The sequence below is a fragment of the Sapajus apella genome, unplaced genomic scaffold (assembly GCF_009761245.1).
Source record: "Sapajus apella isolate SASKATOON/1434 unplaced genomic scaffold, GSC_monkey_1.0 scaffold2, whole genome shotgun sequence".
NCBI lineage: Eukaryota > Metazoa > Chordata > Mammalia > Primates > Cebidae > Sapajus > Sapajus apella.
The window spans coordinates 24,474,877-24,497,518 of record NW_022436942.1 but is presented as its reverse complement, the minus strand read 5'-3'; the positions used below and the strand labels follow the sequence as shown (position 1 = coordinate 24,497,518).

At 54.3% G+C, this 22,642-nt stretch overlaps 1 protein-coding gene across 3 annotated transcripts; it reads left to right on the top strand.

Annotated features, from left to right (window-relative positions):
- Window positions 1-3,430: 3,430 nt before the first annotated feature.
- On the top strand, window positions 3,431-20,782 carry ACVRL1 (activin A receptor like type 1). 3 transcript variants are annotated; one of them, XM_032293480.1, is made up of 11 exons: window positions 3,431-3,511; window positions 4,005-4,202; window positions 8,953-9,018; window positions 9,582-9,833; window positions 10,033-10,244; window positions 10,449-10,548; window positions 10,908-11,054; window positions 11,953-12,228; window positions 12,791-12,988; window positions 16,608-16,738; window positions 18,254-19,062. In XM_032293480.1, the coding sequence occupies exons 3-11, from the start codon at window positions 8,958-8,960 to the stop codon at window positions 18,386-18,388; spliced, it is 1,512 nt and encodes a 503-aa protein (XP_032149371.1). In that variant the 5' UTR covers window positions 3,431-3,511; window positions 4,005-4,202; window positions 8,953-8,957; the 3' UTR covers window positions 18,389-19,062. The 3 variants fall into 3 exon arrangements, with proteins under 3 accessions (XP_032149371.1, XP_032149360.1, XP_032149354.1); XM_032293469.1 differs by lacking the exon at window positions 3,431-3,511 and having other exon boundaries at window positions 3,867-4,202; XM_032293463.1 differs by lacking the exons at window positions 3,431-3,511; window positions 4,005-4,202 and having other exon boundaries at window positions 8,601-9,018; window positions 18,254-20,782.
- The last annotated feature ends 1,860 nt before the right edge of the window (window positions 20,783-22,642 follow it).

The window sequence follows — 22,642 nt, the reverse complement described above, 5'->3', positions numbered from 1 at the left end:
CATGAATAGCTTATGCTACCTCAGGGCATCATGATGTTTTCTGCCCTGAGCTGAAGAAGACCCTGGGTCATCTCTTCTGCCTTTTCCTCCAGGCAAACCCAGACTCCATTCTACCTACAAAACTGATCATCTCCCCTATGTGTTGGAATACATGGAATTTACAGACGTCTGTCCCACTTCTCCACTAAAGGAGACTCACAGTTCTTCCTCCTTGGGTACCCTGTTCTACTGTTCTCATGTTTCCTGTGCTTAAAAAATCCCTAGGTCGTCTGATCGAATTCTCCAATCTTGCAGTTTCAGTGGAACAAAGCCCATCTCATGCCCTGCTAGTTTTCCTCCCTTGCTGTTTCTCCTTACTCTCACTGGTGCAGAACTAGCTACATAATTTGTGAGGCCCAGTGCTGAATGAAAATGCTGAGCCCTTTGTTCAAACACCATTAAGAATACTATTAAGAATTTTAAGATGACAACAACAGAGCATCAAACCAAGCATGGGGCCCTATTCGTCTGCACAGGTCACACCCCATGAAGCCAGCCCCACCCTAGCATCAAGAGTGATGCTTAAGGCTGGGGACGGTGGCTGGCATCTGTAATCCCAGCACTTTGGGAGGCCAGGGTGTGTGGATCATCTGAGGTCAGGAGTTCGAGACAAGCATGTACAACATGGTGAAACCCCGTCTCTACTAAAAATACAAAAATTAGCCAGGCGTGGTGGTATGCACCTGTAATCCCAGCTACTTGGGAGGCTGAGGCAGAAGACTTGCTTGAACCTGGGAGGCAGACCTGAGATCACACCTGTTAGAACCAAATTTTCTGGTGCCGCAAAAGAAATAGCACTTGAATATAAATTCTTCAGCAAGGCATTTTACTTCTATAGAAGGGTGCATCTTGCAGATAGAGCAACAGCAAGAGCACACCTGAACAAGGGAGGGAAGCAGGTTCTTATTCCTGATGCAGGTAGCCACTACTGCTTTGTCATTCCCCTATTGGCTAGGGTTAGACCACACAGTCTAAGCTAATTCCAACTGGTTAAAGAGAGCAGGGGTACAAGCCAGAGTGGCGGAGTGAGCTGTTTCAGCAGGTAAAATGGTTACAGAACAGGTGACTAAAGGTGACTCAGGTCACAGCAAGTGACCAAGGTGACTCAGGACAGAGCAGGTGACCAGGGTGACTCAGGACAGAGCAGGTGACCAGGGGAACAGATGTCAACTACTGATTGGAACTGATAGAAAAGTTGTTTACTGAAACTAGGGGCAAGGAGATGAGGAGAATGAGGAAGTTAAACTTTAAAATGGAGAACAAAGAACTGAACATACTGACACACTGATTCTTTGAAGATAAATTTAGAACTCACTGTATTTAACACACCACTGCACTCCAGCCTGGGTGACACTGTGAGACTTTGCCTCAAAAAAAAAAAAAATGAAATAAAGGATGATCCTTGAACTTAATACTCAGAGCTGGTCCTGAAAGGTCAAGGTGTCCATTGCCCTGACTTCCTGACAGACTCATGTCACCCACTTTCCACTGATGAGAATCTCCTTGAGATTTCACCCCACACAGAATCTCCAGGCCTCTGCTTCCGGCACTGTTGGGAAATCCTTCTGAGTATCTAAATCTAAATCTTCGTCCTTTGGGTCTGTTTCCTCTTGTTCTGTCCTCACTGAATATGAGGAACAGCTGGTCCCTCTGAGTCATTAATTCTTGTAGACTTGGACACACTCCGTAATTCCTTTTCCCTTTTCTCATTGGGATGATTCTCCAGTGCTTTCTCCAACTCTGGATCTCTAACTCTGACACTTCCCCCAGGTTCTCTGTGTGTGTTAGAAGCCATGGGGTTCACAAGAGCCTCAAAGAGCACCAGTCAGGGTCCAGAGGCCTTAGTGCTCCGGGGAGGTGGGGGAGACTCCAGCACTGATGAACAGCCCCCAGCCTCCCAGGTCCTCTCTTCCAAGTCCCAGAATGTACTCTATTTTTATCTATTTCACAAACTCTGTCCAGATAGTCTTCCATCCCCCACTGACTGTCAGAAGTGACTCTCAGCTGTTGTCCATCTTGAAGTTTCTGTGCTAAGTGTGCCTCTTGGACTGAAGACTTCCCTCGGGAAGCCCCCACTCTCGCTTCCCAGGACAGAGATTCACCAGTTGGGAGAGGAAAAGGTTGACCAGAAGCCATAGCAGAGCAGAGGGAGGGAGGGAGTGTGAAAGACAGACCTGCAGCCAGGCTCCCAGTTCTCTAGCTCATAGAGATCCCAAGTGGCCACTATAATCTGAAAGAGCAGATATCGTAATCCCATAGTACTTCCTATTGGCCTCAGGACACAGTTCTGTCCTGACACTGAAATTTGGGTGTGTCAAGGTTCTGGGAATTCACAACTTGTGAAGCAGCTGCAGGGTGGGGGGTGGGAGGGTTTCAGCAGAGGAAGCGAGGTCAGTCAATAATTGATGCCTGCCTGAGCCTTTAGCCATTATCTCCCCCAGCCTCTATTCCTGTCAAAAGTCGGTGGGGGAGGGGTCCCTGGCTCATCTTGCAGATTCCCCATATTAGAGCAAGACACCTTAGCGGTCTACCTACTCCTGCTTCTAATACCCACGTCTTTCTAAGTATCTCTGAGGCCACCCCCTCCCCAGCCTTTTCATTTATTCATTTAATTAACAAACGCCTTCATTGAGGGCCTCCTCTGAGTCAGGCTCAGCCAGCCGGCATCTTTGCTATGAGCTGAGATAAGCATCATTTCCTTCTATTCTCACAGCCACCCTATGAGGCTGGCACCGTTTACTATGCCTATTTAGCAGATGGGGGACTGAAGCATGGAGAGGTGTCACTAGCTCACTAGCCTACGGTAACACAACCAGCCTGGTTTCCTAGTAGGTAGTTTGACTTCAGAGTCCCTGTGGATAACCAGGAGGCTAGGACTAAGGCCAGGGTCCTGCAGGTGCTCAGATAGTTGCAGCAAAGCAGGGCAGTGAGGACAGTGCTCCCAGCCCGTGCAGGGGAGCCAGGAGGAAGAGTCTGTGTCCCCCTCCCCGGCCAGTGTGAAGCCGTTCTGCTTCCCTCCCCAGCTGCCTTGTGTCAGCAGCATTCCAGAGAGGTCCAGTTCCCCACCTCTATCTAAAGCTCCATTTGCTGGGGTGGGGGCCCCGCCTGGAAGGGGAAGGTCCAAGGCAGCTCCTGGTGTGTTCCTTCATTCTGACGTCCCTGGGGGAGCAGGGGTGTCTTTGTCACCCAGCTGCACAGCAGCAAAGAAGGGCACCAACCATCCTCAGGGCTAACCCAAGGCCGTCCCTCTGGGCCTGTATACCCCTGTGCTGAGCACCAATGGGGAGAGGCTGCTGAAGAGAGGAGGGGACAAATGGGGGATGAAGGGGCCTGAGGGAGGAGACTGAAGGATTTGGGCCAAGTAGGGAGTTCTTGAGAGCGGAGCCAAAATTTATCTGGACTTTTGCTGGCTCGAAACTCAGCGCCCAGTGCTCCGAGCCTCCTAGACCGAGGGCCCCGGGCTGAGGGTGGGGTAAGGACAGGTAGTGTCCCTCCCTGTCCCACCCCCGCCTGTCCCTTCCGTGGTGGCCCCTTCCTCGGGCCCCGATTCCAGGCGGCCCCTCGTCTGCTGTGAGTCGACCGCCCTCTACTCCCACCCACTACTCCGGCCGCCAGACGTTGCCTACAGTCTTGGCTCTGGCTCCCACAGCTGTGGGCCAGACCCCACGGGACCCCCACAGGACCCTCACGGACCGAGTCCAAGGCCCGCCCCCTCGGGGAGGCGGATGTGGGAGGCTTGGCTCCGGGCGCGGGTCAGCGGATCCAGGAGCTGCGGGCGGCTGGGAGGGGCGGCCGCGCTGGGGGGCTGGGAGCGGCGCGGGGGAGGGTCCTGGTCCTGCAGCCCCAGCGAGGGGCGAGCGGCGGCCAGTCAGCGAGTTGGGCAATAAGGAAACGGTTTATTAGGAGGGAGCGGTGGAGCCGGGCCAGGCAGGAAGACGCTGGAATAAGAAACATTTTTGCTCCAGCCCCCTTCCCAGTCCCGGGAGGCCGCCGCGCCAGCCGCGCCGAGCGAGCCCCTCCCCGGCTCCAGCCCCGTCCGTGGCCGCGCCCGGACCCGGCCCGCCGTCCAGCTTTCGCCGTGCAACCGCGGCCGCGCGGTGGAGGGGAGGTGGCCCCGGCCGGCCGCAGGCTCGCGCCCCGCCACCCGCAGAGCGGGCCCAGAGGTGAGTCGAGGTCCGCAGGCGGGACCGGGTGGCGGGCGGCCTCAGCCCCGCTTCCGTGGGCCCTTCCTTCGGGCGGACCCGAGTCCCCGCAGAGTGGTCGCGGTAGGATCAGTCCCAGATCATCAGGAACGCAAGCTGCCCCTGGCTGACCGCGCACAGCTGCCGGTGACCCTACCTGAGACTTGGAGGGAGCTGGACGAGACCGGACTGGAGATCAGAAACTTGGCTCTAGTCGAGTGACCTGGCGTCAGGCACTTCACTTCTCTGTTCTCCTACCCTCTCCATAAAATGGGCAGAGGGATTCATGTCTTGCTCTACGCACATAGAAGGGATCACACGTCCTGCCAGGCCGCTGGGTGGACCTGGAGTGAATGCCCGCTTCCACAGCTGCTGAGCCTCCCCGCAGAGCTCACCTTTCCCAGACAAGCCCTTGCAGCTGTTGCTTCAGGAATCTGACACTGTCACTCCAACCCACGAGCCTCACCCCAGCCCTGCATCCTCAGGTCATCTTCATGCCACGGCCTTCCTTCAGGATCCCGGCCAAAGGCGATCCCAGTCTCCCTCCAAGCTGGGACCCCAGATTTTCCACCAGTCCTGGAGGCCAGTGCCGCAAAACCCATGGCTGGGCTGGCTGCCTCAGCTCCTCTTTCCTTCTCCAAGGATGGGAGCATCATGGACAATTGCTCTCACCCTCTCTGTTGATGGGCACCTGCTGGCTGAGTCAGGGTCTGTCCTAATACCTGTCCTCTCGCCTGTCCTCCCATTTCATTGGTTTGTTACAAATAGCTACCATTGATTGATTACTTACTATGTAAACACTTAGATATGTTTTTTCTCATGTAATCCTGGCCACAACCTAGTGGAAGAAGGGTTACTATACCCTTCCTACAGAAAAGGAAACAGACTTGAATAACTTCTCCAAAGCTCCTTGGGTAGTGTAAATGGCATGGTTGGGGTCTTGATAACATTTAAGTGCTTACTGTGTACTACTTAGTACTCTGCTAAATAATTTTACTACATTTTACCTATGAGATAACACTGTTATTGTTCCCATTTTACATATGATGGGAAGCCTAAGCCTCAGAAAGTTTAAGTAACTTGTCTCAAATCTCATACCTCTAAGTGGCAAAGGCAGGACTTGAACCTCGGTCTCCATGATCCAGAGCCCACACCCTAACCTCTGTGCTATACTGTGCTGCCTCCGTGGTCTGCCTGAGACCTGAAACTCCAGGCTTGTTCTGCTGCATCACCCTGCTGTCAGGGGCTAATAAATCACATGGAGGAATTGTGAGGCAACCCAATATGAGCAGCGGGGTCTGGTCCTCTGCTTTTGGGATAAGGTCTACTGAAGTGCAGAGTGAGCCCAGAAGCTTGTGCTTGACACGGCGCTTCTCTAGCCCTGTGACAATCACTGCTGTGCTGAGCCACTGCCGTTGATGGGAGTGGGTCCTTCAGGTGTGCTGGGGAGAAAAAGGTGGATAAGCAACTTTCAGGCATACCACTACTCTGGCTCTCCCCACCTGAGGCTCAAACTTTGACTAAGCCTATGGCAAACAGATGATTTCTAGGCAGCAACACCATCTTTGTTGCCTGGGGCAACATAGTGAGACCCTGTCTCTACTAAAAATTAAAAAATTAACTGGGCATGGTGCTGCGCCCCTGTGGTCCTAGCTACTTGGGAGGCTGAGGTAGAAGGATCACTTGAGCCCAGGAGTTCAAGGCTGCAGTGAGCTATGATTATACCATTGCAGTCCAGCCTGGGCGACTGAGAAGGACCCTGTCTCAAGAAAAATTAAAAACAAACAAAAACACTGTCTGCATTTAAACAAATCTGAGTAGGGCATCCATTAATAACAATAACAGCAGTGGGCAATTTGTTCATGTCCACCAAAACCCACGTCTTTTTCTTCCTTCGAGGGATTCTTCTAACTCCAAACAATTGGAGGAATAACAACGACCAAGGAAGGTTTTATTATCAGCAATTTAAGTTTATTAAGACACGCTTGCTGACTACAGGCGAGAGACTTAACATCTTTGAGCCTCAGTTTTCCCCATTGGATTGTTGCAATGATTAAATCAGATAAACCATTAAAGTTCAGTACTTAGCTATAATTAATATTCAGAGAAGGTTAACAGTTATTATTATTTCATGGTGTTTAGCTAATGTTTGAAATTAGTTTAACGTTTGTAATTTCTGGCCAAAAACAGTGATGCTTCTGTCAGCAGGAGATTTTTCTCAAAGTTTTGCTTAGAAGTGAAAGGATCCCGCCAGACCCCAGGAGTCTGTTTGTGCTACGGTCAGGTGTCAGGGCAAATTGCACAGGGTCAGCTCTGAGTTTGGACTGGTCAGGACTCAGCATCCTCCTGTACTTGACCTCACACTGGGCCCAGTTAAACATTGGACAGTCCCAGTTTGACTCCATCACATTCCCAGGATTAGACCATAGATGGGTTCTGCAGACGCAGCCAAGCCTCACTCCACAGTGCCACCAAGTCCTGGCTTTGGTGTTTAGCCTCAGCTGTCCCTTCTCCTCTAGGAGATGGGGAGGTTCCTGGGTGGGAGTGAGTGTCCCCTCCCTCTGCATCCCACTCCCACTCACCCAGCAGGGCCCTGCACAGCAAAATGAAAGCAGAGGAACCAGACTGCGCGTTGTGCAGGATCCGTTTCTCAGAGAGTGGTGCCCACATAAATGGAGCAGAACTCCCTGGGGAACTTTTTAAAAAGTGTGTGTTTCTTGCTGGTTCCAGGACTCAATCAGAATCTGGAGTGAGGATGAGACCAGTGAATGTGCTTTTCTAATTGAGAACTTCAGGTGATTCTGATGTGTGATAATGTAGAGGAGGGTGGTCATGAGAGAAGCAGAGGTACGGACAGACGGTCCTAGAGGGATGCCGGATTTTAGCCTTATTGCTAGACACTTTTTTCTTCCCACCTCAAACCCTCTCCTTTGCAGCTTCCTGGGCTAGCACAGGCTGCCAGGGATGGCTTGCTGCTAGCACGCCAGTGAACAGACTCAGCTCCTCTGGGGCGCTCTCTCCATCCCATCCCACCTCACCAGAGTCCTCACTGGCTGCGGGAGGGGCAAGAGGCAGGAGGTCAGGCAGAGGCTGGGGACACAGCTGCAGCAGCCCAGGGCTCTGTTTCCTTTCCCAGCCTGGGCCTCTGGGGCAGAGGAAGCCCAGGCAGGAAGGCCGGAGCTGCCACCAGCTAGAGAGCCCCAAGAAGCCCCCCCACCCCACCCCCAGCCATACTGCCCTTGGTGCCTCAGCATCTTGGGTCTTCATTTGGCACCATTCGTAAACTATGGGCCTTCTGAAGCCTCTGTGGCCATATGCCCAGCCCTACCAGCCTCACCATGTCATGCCAAAGGACAGTCTCCCTCCCTCGTGCCCTGCCTGAGGATCCAGTCCCCAGACACACACACCTGCACACACTCCGCCATTCAGAAAGTTCTTGCTGCTGTCTGACCAGGGTCCTTCTTGCTGCAGCTTTAGCCCATGTCTTCCAGTTCTAAACCTCGGAGAAATGAAGACTGGGTGGCTTCAGAAGCACTAGTTGGTGTGGGACCTGGATTGGGGACTATCCTAGACCAGAACTACTCCCCGCAACACTCTCCACCAAACTTCTGGAAAATTCAACCCTAATCAGCCATAGAAGGTCAAACATTCAGTGTCTAAGTGTGTTTCACTTCCCCTGCCACATCACTGGGCCTCCCCCACCCTTTCCTAGATGGCAAGGAGAGAGAAGGGGGCCAGGGAACGGTTCAGAGAGCTTATGCTCTGGTGAGGCTGCAGAGAGGTTCCTCTACACGTGGTGTGACCCTGCGCCGTCCAAGCTTTGTGTGGTCCTCACAACCCCGAGGGCTCAGACATGGGCTGCCAGCACTGGGCAGGGATGGAGCAGAAAGAGCACTGGACTAGGAGTCTGGAAACCTGGGTTGTACTCCTGCTGGTGCCACTGAGTCCTGTCTGACCCGGGACAAGTCTTCTTCCCTGTATGGGCCTTAATCCACTCTTCTGTGAAAACAAAGAGCTGGAATTTGTGATTCACAAGATGTCCACCTAGAATTCTGTCATGTGGGTGTCCCAGGCACAAGCAACTAAGGGAAGCAGGGAACTAGTATTTAAGTAGCCCCTCCAGACCTTGTGGCTGCTGCAGCCCACCCCGAAAATATGCCCTCAGTTCACTGCTGTGCGTGACTCCTGTCTGGTCTATCCAGACCCCAATCTAAACAATCTTGATTCCTGTTCCTGGCTTGGCGGGACCCTGAATGGCAGGAAGTGAAGACAGGAGCCTGTTTATGTTTGAGGCAGCCAGGGCTGGGGGGGCACTGGGAAAGGGTAGGCAGGGGTGGAGGCTGTGAGGGGGTGGGCAAGGGACACAGAAGAGAAGGGGAGCTGCTGGAGAGATGCTCCTTCTACCCCAACTTGGTGCTCCCTGAGGCCCTCCCAACCTGCCTCCAGTCTGAGCTCTGCAGCAGGGGTGCAGAGCTAGGGTTCCCCCAAGTTCTCAGTCACTTAAACATGGCTCCCCACCCTTCACCTCTAACAGGATGGTTTCCATGGGGAAGTGAACCAGGACTTCCCCTGCAGGCCCCGCCCCAAAGCCAGGCGTCAGGGAGTAGGGAGGCGGCCTCCCTGCCTCCCCTCCAAAAAAAACTCTCTGTGATTTCCTCTGGGTGGGAGGGAGCCACGGCCGGCGGCTGTCACATTGCAGCTGTTACTCCACTTCTCTTGCTCCTCTCTGCAGGGACCATGACCTTGGGATCTCCCAGGAGACACCTTCTGATGCTACTGATGGCCTTGGTGGCCCAGGGTGAGTACTGAGGGAGCAGTTAGGAAACAGGAACCTGGATAGAGAAAGGGCTATCTGGGCCCAGATCAACTCTGGCTGGGGCTGAACTTGAGAAGCTAGGGAGAACTTAGGAGCTTGACTGGAGGGTGGGGGACAGTGAGGCTCCATCAGACTCAGCCCCAGCCACCCCAGCCCTCCTTTGCTCTCCTCTTGGTCCAGACCTGCAGGCTGGCTCTGTCAGGCCAGGCGGGGAGCCTATATGTGGGGTGGAGGAAGATTGGGTGTTGGCAGGCCACGCTTGGAAGAGCTCTCAGGGCTGGGGCTGGGGGCCCAGCGCAGCCTAGAACTGGGAGGGGTGGACCTAGGAGCCAGGAGGGGACAGAAGCCTGCTTCCAGAGTGTCAGCTGCCCCGAGGGTAGGGCTCTGAGGGAAGGAAGTATGACTGAGGATGGAAACAAGGGACCAAAGCTTCGAGGGGTTTGTCTGAAGGGTCAGATGAGAGGGTCAGTGGGACAGAAATGGATGTGGGGCTCAGCCTGGGGGAGCTGGGCCCAGAGTGCCTGAGCTTCCAGTGTGTCTTCCAGGCAACCCTGTGAAGCCCTCTCGGGGCCCGCTGGTGACCTGCACGTGTAAGAACCCACACTGCAGGGGGCCTACCTGCCAGGGGGCCTGGTGCACAGTGGTGCTGGTGCGGGAGGAGGGCAGGCACCCCCAGGAACATCGGGGCTGCGGGAACTTGCACAGGGAGCTCTGCCGGGGGCGCCCCACCGAGTTTGTCAACCACTACTGCTGCGACAGCCACCTCTGCAACCACAACGTGTCCCTGGTGCTGGAGGGTACGTCCAGCTGCCCCAGCACTCTCTCCCCGTCTTCTCGGCCCCTGCCCTTCCTGCCCTTCTTTCCTCTCATGCTCTGGCCAATAAAGGAGCGGGGGGTGGGGGGCAGAACTCTGGGATCTAACTGGCAGAGTGGTCTGGCCCGAGGTAGGGGGAGCTGACCTAGTGGAAGCTGAGCCTCAGTGTCCCTCTCCCCTAGCCACCCAAACTCCTTCAGAGCAGCCGGGAACAGACAGCCAGCTGCCCCTGATCCTGGGCCCCGTGCTGGCCTTGATGGTCCTGGTGGCCCTGGGTGTCCTGGGCCTGTGGCATGTCCGGCGGAGGCAGGAGAAGCAGCGCTGCCTGCACAGCGAGCTGGGAGAGTCCAGTCTCATCCTGAAAGCGCCTGAGCAGGAGGACAGCATGCTGGGGGTATGGCCCTGGGACCTGGGACACAGGGTGGAGGGGGGCAGATAGGAACTGCAGAATCAGAGAAGTCACCCAGAGATTAGAGCCGGTGGGGAGCTGGGTGAGTGAGGAGCTTGCAGTGACCCAGCAGCAGCTCCCAGGTCAAGGATGGAGAATGGGGCTGCGGCTGGTGGGGGCAGCCTCTCAGTGGTCTCTCCGTACCCCCAGGACCTCCTGGACAGTGACTGCACCACAGGGAGTGGCTCGGGGCTCCCCTTCCTGGTGCAGAGGACAGTGGCACGACAGGTTGCCCTGGTGGAGTGTGTGGGTGAGCAGTGGGTGAGCCTGGTGGATGAGGACCAAGGGCTCCCATGAGTCTGGAGGGGTGAGGGAGCTCTTGCTTCCGGGATAGCAGGCAGTGCCAGGCCTGGGTCAGAATTGGAATTCTGCTGGGCAGGGAGTGGGCTGGAGATGGGCCAGGGAGAGGTTCTTCTTTCTGCAGGAGCCAGGGTGGAATGAGAGGCAGCTGGGGATGGCCTGTCGCTGGGTCTGGGTTAAGTTAAATCCAAGGGTCGGGGTTTTGGTAGGGGAGGTGGGGGAGGGAGGTAGCACATCATTAAGATGGGTGACTCTTCCGGGACTCTGTGTGCCCAGTGTGTGACCCTCACCTTCCCCTCTGGCCAACAGGAAAAGGCCGCTATGGTGAGGTGTGGCGGGGCTTGTGGCATGGTGAGAGTGTGGCCGTCAAGATCTTCTCCTCAAGGGATGAACAGTCCTGGTTCCGGGAGACCGAGATCTACAACACAGTGCTACTCAGACACGACAACATCCTAGGCAAGGGGAGGGCCGGCTGTGCAAGGCCCAGGGCTTCATTCTCCTGGGCTGGAGTTCCCAGACCTCCAGACATCAGCAGAACCCTGAAGGACTCCCAGCCCACCTGCAGCCCCAACCTCTTTTTTTTTTTTTTTTTTTTTTGAGATGGAGTCTTGCTCTGTTGCCCGGCTGGAGTGTAGTGGCATGATCTCGGCTCACTGCAACCTCCACCTCCCAGGTTCAATCGATTCTCCTGTCTCAGCCTCCCAAGTAGCTGAGACTATAGGCACTCACCACCACGCCCAGCTAAATTTTGTATTTTTAGTAGAGACATGGTTTCACCCTCTTAGCCAGGAAGGTCTTGATTTCTTGACCTTATGATCTGCCCATCTCGACTTCCCAAAGTGCTGGGATTACAGGCATGAGCCACCACAACTGGCCTTTTTTTATTTTTATTTTTTTTGAGACAGGGTCTTGCTCTGTCACCCAGGCTGGAATGCAGTGACTCAGTCTCACTGCAGCCTCAATCTCTTGAGCTCAAGCAATCCTCCCACTTCAGCCTCCTGAGTAGCTGGGACCACAGGCATGTGCCATCATGCCCAGCTAACTTTTTTTTTTTTTTTAGAGATGAGGTCTTCCTGTGTTGCCCAAGCTGGTCTCAAATTCCTGGGCTCAAGCAATCCTCCTGCCTTGGCCTCCTAAAGTGTTGGGATTACAGGTGTAAGCCACTGTGCCAGGTCCAGACCCAACCTCTGACCCCAGCTGTGTCTCTGACCTAAGCCACATCAACCCCCCACCCCACCTAGCTTAGCAGTGACCCAGCCAATTCCCTCTCCCCCAACCCCACCCTGACTCTGACCACTCCAGCCTCCCTCTGCCCCAGCCCCTTAGCTGAGTCACCCGACCCTTCTGCGCACAGGCTTCATCGCCTCGGACATGACCTCCCGCAACTCCAGCACGCAGCTGTGGCTCATCACTCACTACCACGAGCACGGCTCTCTCTACGACTTCCTGCAGAGACAGACGCTGGAGCCCCATCTGGCTCTGAGGTTAGCTACGTCCGCGGCCTGCGGCCTGGCGCACCTGCACGTGGAGATCTTCGGTACACAGGGCAAACCGGCCATCGCCCACCGCGACTTCAAGAGCCGCAACGTGCTGGTCAAGAGCAACCTGCAGTGTTGCATCGCCGACCTGGGTGAGCCGGGCGGGGCAGGGGCGGGTCCTTCGCAGGTGGGCGGGGCCCGCGCGCTCTCCTCGCCTTTGCCTGTGACCATGGCGGTGACCATGATTGGCGCTTGAAAACTTATCGGTGCGTGTTGTCTCAGTTCTCCTCTACAAGACCCCACGAGTTGTCTGAACACCCTTTTCAAACCCAGACTCCTTCCACCATACCGTCCTGGCTCCAGGAGTTGGGAGAAAGGAGGCAGGAGCCGGGAACGGGGTTCTCTTCCTGGCTTCGCCAACTGCATCTCTCCCCGTCATCAGCCTCCGGGTCTGCTCCGTGAAGTGGGCATCATAATGCCTGCCTTGCCCACTCACATCTTGCTGGGTTCTTGGGAACCTAGAGAGTGCTGCACAAGCCAAGAGTACCTGGGGCGGTGGTTCTCTCTGTGGCCACTGTCTTCCAGCCCATCTCCCTGCGGGTCCCCATCTGCCTGCCCCTCTCTGTTCCACTGTTTCTCCCAGTCCCCACCTTGCCTGCCCCCTGGACCCCAGGCTCAGGAGAGGGGCAGGAGTGACAGGCCTCATCCCCACAGGCCTGGCCGTGATGCACTCACAGGGCAGCGATTATCTGGACATCGGCAATAACCCGAGAGTGGGCACCAAGCGGTACATGGCGCCTGAGGTGCTAGACGAGAGGATCCGCACGGACTGCTTTGAGTCCTACAAGTGGACTGACATCTGGGCCTTTGGCCTGGTGCTGTGGGAGATCACCCGCCGGACCATCGTGAACGGTGAGGGCCCACCCTGCACAGGGTAGGAAAAGGGCAATCGGCTGCCTGCTATGGCCAGTGCCCATGGCCTGGGATGTTTACAGCCAGACCTCCTGGCACCCCTTGCATGCTGCCTACTGGCTAGTTCAGCTGAGTGACCTCTTAAGGTATAAACCTTAAAAAAGAATGGAGTCTGTGAGTCTGTCTGTGAAATCTTGAGTAGGTAATAACAGAAATATTAATAGCAGCTAATATTGATTAAGCTTAAATATGTGCCAGATGCCATGCTATATCTTTACATGTATTATCTTATTTAATTCTTTTTTTCTGAGATGGAGTCTCACTCTGTCACTGAAACTGGAATGCAGTGGCACCGAGTTGGCTCACTGCAACCTCTGTCTCCTGGGTTCAAGCAATTCTCCTGCCTCAGCCTCCTGAGTAGCTAGGATTACAGGCACCCACCACCATGCCTGGATAATTTTTTAATATTTTTAATAGAGACAGGGTTTCACCATGTTGGCCAGGCTGGTCTTGAGCTCCTGACCTCAGGTGATTCGCCCTCCTCAGCCTCCCAAAGTGTTGGGATTACAGGCGTGAGCCACGGTGCCTGGCTTATTTAATTCTTTGGTATGGGCAAGGCAGTGGTATTGCTTAGTGGCTAAGAGCATAGGCTTGGAATCAGACTTCCTGGGTTCTATTCCTGATTTTGCCATGTCTGTGGACAGGTTACTTGACCTCTCTGTGCCTCAGTTTCCTCATTTGTAAAATGAAAATAAGGCCAGGTGTGGTGGCTCACACCTGTAATCCCAGGACTTTGGGAGGCCGAGGTGGGCAGGTCACCTGAGGTCAGGAGTTCGGGACCAGCCTGGTCAACATGGTGAAACCCCCGTCTGTACTAAAAATACAAAAATTAGCTAGGTGTGGTGGTGCATGCCTGTAATCTCAGCTATTCAGGAGGCTGAGGCAGGAGAATCACTTGAACCCCGGAGGCAGAGATTGCAGTGAGCCGAGATCATGCCACTGCACTCCAGTCTGGGTGACAGAGTGAGACCCTGTCTCAAAAATAAATAAATAAATAAATAAAATGAGAATAAAAATAACTTCCAGTTGTTGAGATAATCTAAGTATTAAGAACAATATCTAGAGCTAAATATTAGTGGCCGTTATTGTTGTAGATAGAATAAGTTCCTGACATTGTATTGTGCCCATTTTACAGTTGAATGATGGGGGCACAGAATGACAGCTGGCTTGAGGCAGCATCAAGGGCAGTCTGGCCCAGGGCCAGTGCTCATCCTCACCGTGTGCACTTAACCTCTCTGGCCCTTGATTTCCTCAGGCTCACAATGCATGTACTTGAGTGCCCGCACTGCCTGCTGATTGCGGCCTTGTTGTTACTGTGGGTTGCCACAGGGTACTCTGACTTAGAGGGTTTTGGCCAGTAGGGGGACCTGCCCTGGTCAGCCCTGTGTTCGGTGCTCTCTCAGCCCTGGGGTGGGTGGAGGATGGGTGGGTTGTGCAGACTGGTGGGAGTATTGTCAACCTTTGAGGAGGCTGTCCATGGTAAGAGACTTCCAGGAGTCCTGACAGGTTGGGGACAATCCTCAGCATATGGCTGGAGCCCTGCTTCTTGGGGACAAGGATGTCCTCATTTCCTGAGCATCTACCAGGAGCCAGCCCCATGCCAGACTTCATTTGTCCTCAGTGGTCATCAACTGAAAACAGAGGCTGTGGTGTCACCAGTCCCTTGGGGAGACTCACAAGGGGCTTAGATTCCTTTTTTTTTTTGAGGTGGAGATTCACTTTTGTTGCCCAGGCTGGAGTGCAATGGTGCGATCTTGGCTCACTGCAACCTCTACCTCCCAGATTCAAGCGATTCTCCTGCCTCAGCCTCCCGAGTAGCTGGGATTACAGGCATGTGCCACCACGCCCAGCTAATTTTGTATTTTTAGTAGAGACAGGGTTTCTGCATGTTGGTCAGGCTGGTCTTGAACTCCTGACCTCAGGTGATCCACCTGCCACAGCCTCCCAAAGTGCTGGGATTACAGGCATGAGCCATCGCACCCAGCCTAGATTCCTTAAGACTCTGGGCATGAACTGCCAGAGTGGGCTCTAAGGAGGCTGGAGTCGGGGGAAAGGGGAACCTGGAAGAAGCCAAGGCCCCTTGGACCAGGCGGCAGGCCAGAAAGGAAAGGCTGGGAGGACGCTGCCTGCAGGCTCCTGGGGTGGAGGGGGAAGCTCTGTCAGCCCCACACGGAATTGCGGCACATTATAAACACTGTAATCTGGTGTCAGCCCCGCCACTGATTAAAGGCCCATTAGACACACTCAGGCCTCTGTGCAGCACTGATTAGGGCGCGAGCGGCACAGGGGCCGGCCTGGAAGCTGGCCATGGGGAGAACAGCTGGCGAAGGCTGTATCGAGGTTGTAGCCTGTGTGGCCATGGCCTGCAGCCTCGGGCTGGGAAACAGGATGGGGCACGGGGATGCCTGCAGCTCCACAGGCATTATTTTCAGAAAGCTCCTACTAAAGACTGTGAACTTGGGAAACCAAGAGGAGGGGGCCAGTGCTGGCTGCAGGGGTCAGCAGAGGCCGTGGTGATGTTACGTGGACCTGGGTAAAAATAAGCGCAGCTCGGAGGTCAAGAGCACATACTTTGGTGTTAGACTTTCTGTGCTTAAGTCCTATCCCTGTCACTTACTATCTGTTGGTCTTAGACAAGTTTCTTCAACTCTCTGGCCTTACTTTCTTGGCGTATAAAGTGGAGCTAATAGTATGACTTACCTCATAGGGCTGCTGTGAGGATTTCATGCAGAGATCTTAGGACAGCACCTGGCACACAGTGCTCAGTAAACATTTGGTGTTATTATTATCTGGCATGTGTGATAGTTGGGGCCTGGGTGCGGTCCCGGGCACGGGGTGGAAGGGAGCTGAGGCAAGACTGGAACAAGACTGGCCTAGGAATCCCAGATGGGTTTGAGTTTTGCCTCTGCTGTGGGGCCTTGGGCCCACTTCTCTGAGCATCAGTTTCTTCATCTGTGAAATGGAGGTAATACAAGTCCCCACCCCACAGGGCTGTGGTGAGGACAAACAGGATGATGCATGTAAAGTGTTTACAGCATGATGCCTGGCACACGCCAAGTGCAAAACAAATGGCGGTCATTAATACTAGTTAGATATACATTTATGGCCGGACATGGTGGCTCACACCTGTAATCCCTGCACTTTGGGAGGCTGAGGCGGGCAGATCACCTGAGGTTAGGAGTTTGAGACCAGCCTGGCTAACATGGTGAAACCCCGTTTCTACTAAAAATACAAAAAATTAGCCAGATGTGGTGGCACACACCTGTAATCCCTGCCACTCAGGAGGCTGAGGCAGGAGAATCGCTTGAACCCAGGAGGCAGAGGTTACAGTGAGCTGAGATTGTGCCATTGCACTCTAGCTTGGGCAATAAGAGTGAAATTCCATCTAAAAAAAACCCAAAAAACACATTTATTACATTATAGTGTTCTTCTCAGTGGTAGCATGCCCAGGCCACTGGTTTCTGGCCCTTGGGATGGAGGGTGGGCAAGGTTCTCCTCTGGGTGGTACTGGGCCTCCTTGGGGTTCCGAGTGATTGTCTCATCCATCCTTTATTTCCAGGCATCGTGGAGGACTATAGACCACCCTTCTATGATGTGGTGCCCAATGACCCCAGCTTTGAGGACATGAAGAAGGTGGTGTGTGTGGACCAGCAGACTCCCACCATCCCTAACCGGCTGGCTGCAGACCCGGTGAGGCTTCTGCTGGGACTAGGATGGCGTGGGGTGGTGGATCACAGCAGGGATTTCTGGGCCCGGGAAGCTGTGTCTGAGGCCTCTGCTTCATCTCAGATAGACGCTGGGTGTCCTGGTTAGGGCACTTCTCTAAGTACTCCCTCTTTCAACCCTGGCCCATGCTCCCCGTCCCCAGGGACCTCTGGTCATTCTGGGATTTTAAGAAACTTCACCTTCCCTGTGAAAAGTCAGAGGCTCTCTGCGGCTGTGTGTGTGTGTTTTAGAGACAGGGTTTTGTTTGCTCCTGTCGCCCAGGCTGGAGTACGGTGGCACAAGCACAGCTCACTGTAACCTCAAACTCTCGGGCTCAACCAGTCCTCCTGCCTCAGCCTCTCCAGTAGCGAGGTGTAGTGCACACCACCACACCTTGCTGATTTTTAATTTTTTTTTGTTGAGACAAGGACTTTTATATTGCTCAGGCTTATCTCAAACTCTTGGGCTCAAGTGATCCTCCTGCCTCAGCCTCCCAAAGTGTTGGGATTATAGGTGTGAGCCTCCACACCTGGCCGCTGTGATATTTTTGTTGCTGTTGTTTGCCTTCGTTTTTTTCTCAAAACAAACACTTCACATGCTTATACAAAGACACATACACGTCTGTCAACACATACAAGCATACATATCCTTCTGAACATGCAGTCACAGATATATACACATGCACATATATGCCAGACTGTTGGCTCCATGAGGACAAAGGACGTGTCTTTTGCTCACCCTTATATCCCTGTTACCTATCAAAGTACCTGGCTCACAATGAGTGCTAATATTTATGGAAAGAATGAATATATTATATACATGATACATGTATGTATACATAAACATACATTTCTGTACAACATACATATCCACAAAAAGCCACAGGTATGCGTTCCTGTACACACACACATACACTCTTTCAGGAGCTGGAAGTGAGGCCGGCTCATCCTAGGCCCTGGGATGGGCTGATGAGCTTCCTGGGATGCGTTGCTGCCTGGACACATGCATTTTTAGGGCCGTTCCCACTGCTCAAACTTCCATAGTCCACTGGGCCCAGCCATGGCTAGTGGAGGGACTGGGAGGGGCTGCCCTCTGCACTAGAGCCTTAGGCTGTGGATGGGGATGCGGGAGCCGCCAGGCTTACAGATTCTGCTCCTTTGCGTGAATCTAGGCAGAGGTAGGGGTGGAGGTAAGGTGTTTCACAGACACTGCCAAGGGAGCTTGAGTGCTCCTGAAGATTTGAGTTCTCTCTTTCTGTCCCCCTTGCCTTTCTCCATTCTTTTCTCACTCTCCTCCCTTCCTCTTCCATTTCTGATTTTTTGTCATCCTCTGTTCTCCCTCTCACTGCTTGTCTTTCCAATGCTCTCATCTCCCTCCTCTCACCCTTTTTCTCCTGCTTTTGTCTCCCCATTACTGGCCATCCTCCTCACCTCCTTCTTCCCATCTTCTCTGACCCATATCCCTGCCTCCTCTCCTCTGTGTCTCTCTCCTGACCCCCAGGTCCTCTCAGGCCTAGCTCAGATGATGCGGGAGTGTTGGTACCCGAACCCCTCTGCCCGACTCACCGCACTTCGGATCAAGAAGACGCTACAGAAAATTAGCAACAGTCCAGAGAAGCCCAAAGTGATTCAGTAGCGCAGGAGCGCCTAACTCCTCTTGGCACGCAGCGGGGTGGGGGGTGGGGAGTGGATGGTGTCCTATCTGGGTAGTATGAAGTGGTGTGTGCTGGGGAGGGGGTGCCCCTCTATGGGCAGCTGCGCCTGCCTGCTTGGGCCCCAGCCCATCCAGCCAAAAATACAGCTGGGCTGAAATCTGATCCCCTGCCGTCTGGCCTGCTCAAAGCAGCAGGCTCTCTGACGCCTGGCTCTCTCTCCCCACCCCCTACGGCCAGCAGGGTGCACCCCCTACCATTCCCAGGACAGGATGCAAAAGAGGCTCCAGAGTCAGATTGCCAAGCCAGGGAATCCCAGTCCCAGACTCAGAGCTTGGGCCTGTACTTTGTCCCCTGCCCTTGGTCAACCCCACTGCTCCACCAGAGCTGCTAGGGTGGCACAGGGCCCTGTCCAGCCCTCGGCACACACTGCCCTGCCAGGCTTTAGTCTCTGTCACAAACTCCAGAGGGCCAGGGCCCATCCATTTCTCTCCATGGGTTTATATCTCAGCTCTATGATGCCTTGGACTTTCTCTCTCCTCAACAAGAACACAGCTTGCTGAATGTCAGCTGCCTGGGAGAGCTGACACCTGACTTATTAGGGCATTAAAACCTAAGAGGTCCTACTGAGGGTGTGGCAGGATCACAGGCCAGTGGAGAGGGGGCAGGTCAGATGGGTAAGGCCCAGGACTTTCAGAATAACTGAGAGGATGGTGAGGTCAAGTATGGCAAGCAGAAGGTCCGTGGGTGTCAAGAGACCCAGGTCTGATCCTCAGGCCTGTCTCAGTTCCTTTTCTTTTTTGACACAGAGTTTTCCTCTTGTTGCCCAGGCTAGAGTGCAATGGTGAGATCTTGGCTCACTGCAAGCTCCACCTCCTGGGTTCAAATGATTCTCCTGCCTCAGCCTCCCAAGTAGCTGGGATTACAGGCGTGTGCCACCATGTCCAGCTAATTTTGTATTTTTTATAGAGATGGGGTTTCTCCATGTTGGCCAGGCCAGTCTCGAACTCCCAACCTCAGGTGATCTGCCTACCTCGGCCTCCCAAAGTGCTGGGATTACAGGCATGAGCCGTCATGCCCAGCCAGGACCTTTTTCTTATCTACATATGGGAGGATTTGGTCCTGAAGTCCTCTGAGGCTTCTTTAGCTCCAGTTCTCAGGTTTCAGTCTATATCAGAGCTAACTTCCTCAGTCCCATCTATTCCTTATGCTCCAGCCCCTGGCAATTTGCCTCAAGATGTGGGTTTGAAAATAACTTTGACTCAGGGAATGTCTGAAGCACCTCCCAGTCTAAGTCTGCAAGCCCCAGTTCTTGCTTAAAGCCATGCCAGTGGCCACCCTTGGGCTCAAACAGCTCTGGGCCTTTTGACCAACAAGTCAACCCCTCACCCTCTCTGTGGCATACTCTTCTCTGCCCCAGGACTGTGGGGCGGCTTCCTCTAGGGCTTTCAAGGCTCAAAAGAAATTTGGCTCCATCCAAGAAGCTTCCAGCTCCCTCACTGGCCCCTGCTTCAGGCCCACAACCCTGGTCAGGCCCGTAGAGTGTGTCTCAGGAGGATTCAGTGGCCCTAGAGACACACAGAAAGTTTGGCCTTTGGAAATGTCAAGGGTGTATGTTCATGTATGGAGCACATTACCCTGGCCCCTGGGTGCAGGGAAGTGGGTTGGAGGGAAGCTTGAGGAATATAAGGAGCTGGGGTGGGGACTCAGGCTATGGCCAAGGACAGCCCCAAGATTGGGAAGACTGGCCTGGCAGTCCTCAACCCGGAGGCAGGGCAGTGAAGAATGCTCTTCTGCTCCTGCTGTAACGACCCAGGGCAGCCTCCCCAGGCCGGCATTTTAAGTGTGTCTTCCACCATTCTCACAGTGGCACCTTTCCAGGCCTGTCTCCCAGCATTGTGCAAGGCTCGGACAACCAGGAAGTGAAAGTGGGTGAAAACAGAAAGCTAAACGGACTAGGGCTGGGTTCCCAGATCATTAGGACAGAGTTTGCAAGTCCTCTGGTCATTGGAACCCACCCAGTCCACGAATCATCTCCCTCCTGAAGGACTTTATCTCTGCTGGGTTTTAGGAAAAACTCCTCCTGAGACCCCACTGCCAGAAACTGAAAGCTGCAGCTCCCCAAACGCTGGAAAATCCCTAACAGAAGGCCTGGGGCAGGAAGTGGAGTGACAGGGGGCAGGTAGAGAGAAGGGGGCCCAATGGCCAGGGAGCGAAGGAGGTGGCGTTGCTGAGAGCAGTCTGCACATGCTTCTGAGTGCTGGAAGCTGTTCCACGGTGGAAATTACACTTCTCTTACCTGGAGATACTGTTTGTGGGAGCACTGGGCACGTACCTGACACTCAGTAGGTCTGCAATAAACCATGGTTAAATCCTGAGCTACGGAGTCTTCCCAGGCCGATGTCTCTGCAGTGGCAATCACTGCAGAGGTCCAGATAGAACAAGAGGGGTCGGGGTTGGAGAGGGTCCAAGGATACATACCCAGCTTTGCCTTTACACAGGTCACAGTTTCCTCACGTCCCTGCTCAGATCCCCGCGGGGGCCCAAATCTCAGTTCCGACCTCGGACTGCGAGCAGTCTGCCAGCCGCGCCCGCCACGTCGCCCTCTGCTGGCCGCGGGCTGCCCAGCGGCCGCCTCCTGCCCCCAAGCTGGGACCGCGGGCCTTTCCCGACAGGGTGGGGCAGCCTTCCCCGCCCCTGGGCGCCAGCGTGCGTGCGCTCGCTGACCTGCTGTTCTGCAGGGACTGTCCCCGAACACCGCACCTAGCAAAGAGCTTTCTGCGTCCGAACCAGCGGCTTGGACCCGCCCTCCTCAATTCCTTGTTCTCACTTCCCTTCTCAAATGGGGTCCCCGTCTTGCCGGGAGTCAGTCCCCATTTCCCGCATGAGAAGATCCCCTTCCCTGGGAACCTACCCTGTCCTGGGCTCAGAAAGCACGTCACACACACACCCCATTCACACCCCGGAAATTCGGGGCGGGGACATGCCATGGGGAAGGCAGGTACTAAAAGCTGATCCTGGCCCGTGGGACTGACCAGCCTAGAAAATGTGCGTTTGTGCTAGACGGACGCCCTCTTAGGGGAACACAGGGAGAGTACACCTTACACCACAGATGACCTTGCCGGCCCCTTGCAATCGCAAGGTGGGCTCATGCCTAGAGCCTCCTGTCCTGGGTTCATGGGTCCCCCACAACACAGTGCCTTCCCAGAGGATTCCGCACCGGCCTCAGATCAGCTTTGAGAATATAGGAGCGTTGCTAGCATCCAGCAAAGGCAGCCTTTTCCCTCTACCTGTGCCTGCCAGACTCTCCGTGATGTCCACGCTATGGTTGGAGAGTGGGAAAAAGGGCAGTGGGGAAATTGCAGAAAAAGGGGTACGTGAACGCTAAGCAGGCTCTGGGGCAAGATTGGCTCACTGCTCTTGGGTTCCTGCGAAGATATCTTGGGAAGTCACCCCATCCAAGCCCCTGCCTACAAGTAGACCTCAGGGAACCTCCCTGCCTTTGGAGGAAAAAAACCTACTGCTCACTTTGCTTCTCTGCAGCTTTGCCTTGACTTCCTAGGGGACCCTAGGCCCCAATTTCCCATCTAGACCAAGAGGGAGAGGACCACCTGTGTGGTAAAAGCCCTCCCTGAGGGGTGATAGGTGTCATAACATGCCACAGTGGGGAAGAACGTAACTCCTGGAGCATGAGCCTTGATGTGGAGGGCCACCCCTTCCCCTGCCAAGGCCTCCCAACAGCTCTCCTCTCCACCCTCCAAGACACCATCCTCCTTCGGTCCTGCCTTGCACCAGCCTCCAAGGAGGGTGCTCTTTCCTCCATATCCTCACCAACTTTAAGCTCAACAGCCCAAGAGACGGCCAAGTCCTCACGCCTAAGAGTCCCTGTCCTGGGGGTGGAGTTGGGGGTGCACGTCCTGCATCCAGTCTCCCAGAGCTGGGACTGATGCTAGCTGTGCGATCGTCACTCTGGGTGGGCGACTCTTGGAATGAGCTGCTTCCACCAGGGCCACATTCAGTTTGCTAGAAATAGAGACAGAGGGCTTTTTGACTTTGCATATGATTTGCATAATGTCATAGACACACAGTCTATTTTCAGGCAGTTTTCAGGTTAAAGTGTTGTCACTGCTGCCCTGCAGAGTGTCATGTCTGGATGAGTCTCTTCTCTGTTCTTTCTCACCCACCCACTCTTACTGACCTACATCCCCAGCTGCAGGAGCAAATGGTGAGGCAGGGGG

Excerpts from the sequence above, each read along its gene's own strand:
- ACVRL1 (XM_032293463.1), top strand. The coding sequence starts at position 8,727 with ATGGCTCCCCACCCTTCACCTCTAACAGGATGGTTTCCATGGGGAAGT. Across the intron at positions 10,549-10,907 it reads TGCCCTGGTGGAGTGTGTGG|GAAAAGGCCGCTATGGTGAG; the intron begins GTGAGCAGTGGG and ends TCTGGCCAACAG. Across the intron at positions 12,989-16,607 it reads CCGCCGGACCATCGTGAACG|GCATCGTGGAGGACTATAGA; the intron begins GTGAGGGCCCAC and ends CTTTATTTCCAG.